This window comes from Pelodiscus sinensis, chromosome 12 (assembly GCF_052426305.1).
Source record: "Pelodiscus sinensis isolate ZL-2025 chromosome 12, ASM5242630v1, whole genome shotgun sequence".
Taxonomy (NCBI): domain Eukaryota; kingdom Metazoa; phylum Chordata; order Testudines; family Trionychidae; genus Pelodiscus; species Pelodiscus sinensis.
In genome coordinates, this window is record NC_143063.1 from 12472501 (window position 1) to 12478895 (window position 6395).

General features: G+C 44.5%; 1 protein-coding gene across 1 annotated transcript in view; it reads right to left on the reverse strand.

Moving 5' to 3' along the window:
• The window catches only part of TRADD (TNFRSF1A associated via death domain), a 20788-nt gene extending 15556 nt beyond the window's left edge, over positions 1-5232 (reverse strand). The window contains exons 1-2 of the mRNA XM_006120959.5: positions 4985-5232; positions 776-926 (exon numbers count right to left, since the gene is read on the reverse strand). Coding sequence (XP_006121021.1) covers positions 776-917 — 142 coding nt within the window. The 5' untranslated portion in view covers positions 918-926; positions 4985-5232. The remainder of the gene's footprint in view (positions 1-775; positions 927-4984) is intronic.
• Between the last annotated feature and the right edge of the window lie 1163 nt (positions 5233-6395).

A 6395-nucleotide genomic window follows, 5' to 3' on the forward strand; every position in this document is an offset into this window, starting at 1 on the left:
ATTACCTCAATGCTTGAGTTCCAGTTCAAATCTCTGTAAAAGCTTGAGAAGTCTAAAATCTTTAATGAAATCAGTAGAAAAGGATGGGATGAGACTCATGAAATTGCAGTTAATTGAAGTCTGCTTCCTAAAAATTTCCCTGTGGAGTGAATCTGTCACCTTTCCACAAGCACCACATTCCCTAGAAATTAATGTAGTGAGTAAAGGAACTACATAGCAACATTTCCATTTGTATTCAGTGCAATGACATTACTCCAGAGAGAATTATTTTGGTATTTTTATTTCAAAATACCTGTCAACAAGTATGTCTGTAACAATATATGCATGCATAAAAATTCCCCCAGGAGAAGAGAGTAAAAGAAACCCCTACAACAACCCTTTTCTCTGTCCCTTCTACCCTCCAGAGCTCAGTCACGGGGTGTCACCTAAGCCCAGACTCCTGCACCAGAGCCCACTCATGGACAGACTCCCAACTGAGATATCCGCACACCTATCCCCAAAAAAACAGGGATCCAGAGGGGAAACAGCCTGATGCTGGGTCCTGAACTTATATGGAATTTCCTACATGCTGGCTCCTTCCTTCAGGGCACATAGGGAACGGCAGCTGTCAAAAATCCTTTGGCTAACCTCCCTTATCCCCCCCAGCACGATCTTCTATTTGCGACCTGGGCAGAAAAAGGGGAGAAAAAGGAAATTCTATACACACAATATCAATTTCTTCACAAATTCTGCATTGTGGAATGGCACCATATTCCCCCAGGAGTATGAGAAGTACCTGCAAAAGCCAGCTTGAGTGCCTTGAAGATGCTAGATTTCTGTTGGGAGCTTCCATAAAGAGAGGGCAGGACAATCTTCTCAGATGTCGACTGAAGAAATAGATAAGCGCTTCCAATCCAGAGCTCAGAGCTGCCTGCCATCTTCAGCACCTGAAATGCCAGATATGTGAGCACAGTCTGTTTTCAAGGCAGCCATAACACACAGAAAGCACAGCAAACTTTGCAACAAGCACGTCAGAGTTTGAGGTGGTTTTGTTGTTCTGTTTGGGTATGTCTACACTAGCCCCCTAGTTTGAACTAGGGAGGCTAATGTAGGCATTCGAACTTGCAAATGAAGCCCAGGATTTAAATATTCCTGTCTGGTCGCCATTTTTAAATCCCACTAGTCCGAACTAACTGCCTGCGGCTACACACGGCAGTCAAACGTTAATTCGAACTAAGTCCTTAGTTCGAATTAACTGTTACTCCTCGTGGAATGAGGTGTAACGGTGAATTCAAACTAAGGACTTAGTTCAAATTTGACTGCCGCGGACAGCTAGTTCGATCTAGTGGGATTTAAAAATGGCGCCTGGATGGAAAGATACAAATAAAGCCCGGGATATTTAAATAGAAATAGATAAGCGCTTCCAATTCAGAGCTCAGAGCTGCCTGCCATCTACAGCACCTAAAATGCCAGATACTAGGGGGCTAGTATAGACATACCCTTTGAAAACTTGATATATGAGACAAAACACTAAGGCTGCGTCTAGACTGGCATGATTTTGCAGAAATACTTTTAACGGAAAAGGTTTTCCATTAAAAGTATTTCTGCAAAAGCACGTCTAGATTGGCACAGATGCTTTTGCACAAAAAGTGCTTTTGCACAAAAGCATCCGTGGCCAGTCTAGACACGATTTTTGCGCAAGAAAGCCCCGATCGCCATTTTAGCCATCGGGGCTTTTTTGCGCAAAACAGTTCTTCCCTGTCTACACTGGCCCTCTTGCACAAGTATTCTTGCGCAAGAGGGCTTTTTCCCGAGCGGGAGCATGAAGGTATTTGCGCAAGAAGCACTGATTTTGTACATTACAAAGTCAGTGCTCTTGTACCAATTCAAGCGGCCAGTGTAGACAGCTGGCAAGTTTTTGCGCAAAAGTGGCCTCTTTTGCACAAAATCTTGCCAGTCTATATGCACCCTAACAATGATGAGATTGTTAATGACAAAGCAAATGTAACCTTTAAAGGATTTATAATTATTATTTCTTAAAGCAAAAGCAGATAGAGAACTTTGTGTAACAACAAAAGAGTTATTCCAAACCCAACTCCAAAGTCCCACTGATGGAAAGATTTCTAGTTCAGAGAAATCCTGAGATCAAAGGTGAGAACTTGCTAAGACTTTACCAACCAGGCCTCTAATGATCAAATCTAAATAGCACAAGAGGTGGTTATGTTCAGCTCCTTTCTGCACAACAAAAATTTCCAAGTGTAAAATTCTGGCTCCATTGAAGGCACTGGGCAGAATGATCATTGACCTCCTCGGAACCAAGATTTCACTTCAAGGCTTTATATAATTCTAAGAGGAGGATGACACCTCACCACAAGAAACCTTCATCTATGGTAGAGAGTATGTTGAGCTCAAGCTGGTGGAACCAGCCTCAGTGAACACTGTATACTGGGACCTGAACACAAACATTGCCAGGCTTGGCTAATCCACCAAGTCAGCCAATTTGGAGAGCCTAGTCAGTTTGGAGTCTTTGCCAAAGGATAAATTGAACTAAGTTCTGTTTCAGCTTCCCTGAGCTACTGGAATTGGAGGATGTTAGAAATTTGCTGCTTTCCAGTTTCTGAATCCCCTGCTCCTTTATAATGAAAGTTTCAGGCTACATTTACACTATCGTTCGGATTGATGCTCTGAGATCGATCGACTGGCGGTTCATTTAGTGGATCAAGTTAAGACCTAAGCTCCCTGTAAGCTGCACGGCTGTGGGACAGTGCAGAGATTTTTGCTAAAACATCTACTGATTAGTCTAGAGGTGCATATGTGTGTGTGTACAGGATGGAAATATCAGAATTGCCTGAGTAATTTAAGAGCACAAATCCCAATTGCTCATGTTCCTATATCACTTAAGTGCTGTCAAAAATGCCATCTATAGTAGTTAAATATCAGTCAATTGAATAGTCTATTAATCTCATGAATTCTTGTCGGTTACACAACTATTCTATAGTCCCCAGGGGTGGGGCTGGCAGCCAGTGCACTCTGGTCCTTCTCCCGAGCAGCCCCCTGCCACTCTTGCAATGCTGCCTCTGTATCATAAGCAGCAGTGCGGGGTGCTTGTCTGTGAGGGAGCCAATTTAAAAACCAGCTCCCCTTGCAGCCTGGCTGTCTGTTGCCCCACAGCACTGCCTCTGATGCAGAGGACAGCAGCATGGGGTGGCAGTAGCCCCTGTCAGAGGGAAGATGAGGGGATCTGAGCTCCCAGACTCAGCATGAGCCAGGCTGCTGGCCAGCCTGCTAAAAAATTGCCTGGTTGGGGGCCGGAAAGGAGAATGTGTGAAGTATATAGTATTAACCTATAAGCTTTTGCTTATCAGTTAATTGGTTAATTGACTATGTTATTACTTCCCTAACCCATAGCGGAGCAAAAGGAGGCGATGAGTCTAAGCTGCAAAGTTTAGAGCTGCTTTTGGATGCTCCCAAATGTTCGGTGGGTGTTAGTTCAGGTGCATGTCTGTGTCCCAGTATCTCAGAGGGAGAATAAAAGAGACAGAGACAGAGATTCAAGTACTTTGCTTTAGTCAGTTTCAATAGAAATCCCTCCCAGTACTATAACACAAAATTTTGACCTGAACTTTGTTATACTGTTTCACAATAGTAAATGATGCATCAAACTGTATTTATTATTATTGTTATTAATTATTTTTATTTTATTAGCTATACTCTAGGAGCATCTAGGAGCCCTAGTTATGGGCCAGGCCCATTGTGCTGGGTACTATACGACACAGAACAAAAAGATGGCCCTCAATTAAAATGTAAACAGATTCATTTCCTCACCTTTGCTCTGATAGGGAGGTCATTTACTTGTGAGTAATTTTCCCTCTATGCAGTATAATATTCCCTGTAGCGGGGTGCTCTGGCAATAACTTTTGCACAATGTAATACTCCTAATGTTTCATAATCCCAGCACATGGCATGGTATTCCAAAAGCTGATATGAACTGTAAATGGTATTTCACGTGGTAGGAGTTCCTCCAATTACAATATTTTGAATCATGTGCTGTTGTTAATACACAGTTCGTGAAAGGAAAGGTAGCCATTATAACAGGTCCAGCAAACCTGTTAGGATCAGCAATGCAGTGCAGAAAGGCTTATTAAAATCAGCAGGGTTTGGCTTAATAATGTGTGAAAAATACAGTTTGAAAATAAGGCAGAGATCACACATGTTGAATTTAAAAATCTCTATGGATTCAGTGGCCCATGTGAAATGAGTTTTAGGAGTTTCAGCTCAGTTCCTAGTAAACAAATCCGTCTGAGGAAGCCACCCACATTAACCAGGTTCTGAGGCTGCTTGGAGAAGTTTGCATTGGATTTCCTCTTTCAGTGCCAGTTTAGTAGAATGGCAGATGTGGGACTGTTAATTTGGCCCATTTTCACCAGCATTAATTTTCCATGATTGTAAAAGTCAGTTGGGTCAATATCACAGATGTGCAATTCCTGCCTGTTGCACTTAAAAATCTGTGGGCCAAACTCCCTATGGGTGCAAATAAGTCTCACTCAATTCAACATTTCACCCACTTACACCAGCAGCAATTTTGGCCCTATATTTTAAAAACAATAGAAAAACCTAAGCCCCCGTGTCAGACTGACAGAACACAAAATATTTGTTCCAGAAGTTGAAAATCTCTTTCCCCATGCCCCACCCCCACCCCAGACCAAAAAGTTAGCCTTAGGGTGAGTGACCCTGGAAAAAAGCTTGCTTTGATTTGGTTTTATTTTGTAACTTATGAAGGAGATTGGACTAGTTTAAATTTTAATATCTTTGTAAAAACGAATCGCTCATTTGCTTTGGGTCTCATGTGACAAGCTTGTGGATGATGGAATTTGTGGGGCAAAACGGAAAGCTTCCCTGAAGCAAGAACTTTCTTGGCAGCAAGCACAGCTGATTGATCAGAGCAGAACCACATTAAATGTCATGCCCACCAAAAACCACCCTCTTATAACTCTCATTAATTTACCTTGTCCAGACACCCCCTTCTCACGCTTTCAGATGCCTTTCACTTCCGCCTCTTTGCATAGCAGGAGGGAGAGTCACTAAAAACTCCTCCTGGTCATGTGGCTGTAATGACAGAGGTATCCTGAAAGGCAGCTGAAGGCAAGAAACCAGACCCCCAGTTTAGCTGTGCTGTAATCCTAACCAGGAGTAGCAAGGATTTTAAGGAATTTAGGACAGAGACGGGTTAAATCTTGCATGACAGTATGTTACTAAGGGTCAGATTAAAGCTGTATGTCTCAGAAAGGATATTTTCCTGCATACGGGGATTGTACTTCCCCTTCAGGTTTAGGAATCAATATTATTGGCCAGAGCACTTGTCAGTCCTATGTGCCTGGGATAGCAATAGGAGGCCCGTAACTGAGTGCTAAAGAATTTGTCTGCAGCTATCAGATGACTGGATAGACCAATCAAGTGGGTTTAGGGTTGTCAATTTTCTCTTTGCTCTAAAGGGCACTCCTATGTGAAATGGCAGAGTACAGAACTGTGCACCAATGTATTATCATTTATTATGTTTCTGATTTAAAAATATATATTATATTGTATATATAACATATGAATAAACATGAGTTGGTAGATACAGATACGCTCCCTCTCAGGAGTGTCCTCTTTTTTTGAAAATTCAAATATGGTAACCCATTAGGTAACACACAAATCACACAAGTAACTGTAGAAAAGTTCAGGGGGTAGCCGAGTTTGTCTGTTACAGAAAAAAAACAACCAATGGTCTGGTAGCACTTGATAGACCAGTGGTCCCCAACCATTTGGGGTTGCCGGGCACCAGGGGGCGTGGCCGTTCGCCCGCCGGCCGCCCAGGGGGGCAGGGCCCCCCCATAGCCACATTCCGGGGGCCGGCGCTCTCCCCTCAAGCGCCACGTGCCCGGGGCCGGCGCTCTCTCCCCCCCTCCCCCAAGCGCCGCACGCCTGGCGCCGGCGCTGGCGCTCTCTCCCCCCCCCCGCCATGCGCCGCGGGGGGGTCAATCCGTGGCGCCCCCGGGGCCGGCGCTCACCGTGCGCCACGCACCCAGGGCCGGCTCCGGCACCGCGCATGTGCCACGTGCCCGGCCCCAGGCCAGCCCTGAGCACTTGGCGGGCGCCGACAAATGCCCCTGCGGGCGCCATGGCGCCCGCGGGCACCGTGTTGGGGACCACGGTTATAGACTAACAAAACATGTAGATGGGATCATGAGCTTTCGTGGGCACAGGCCACCCCAATTCCTGCTTTTGGGCCCAATCATGTCTGTTTTTTGTGGGGAACCACAAAAATTACTAGGATTCTGAGACATGCAAACCTGTTTGGGGGAAAGAAATTCCATATTGTGAAACTGTTTTCATTTCAAAGGGTGTGATGCTGACCTCCTCTGATTTTTAATTAT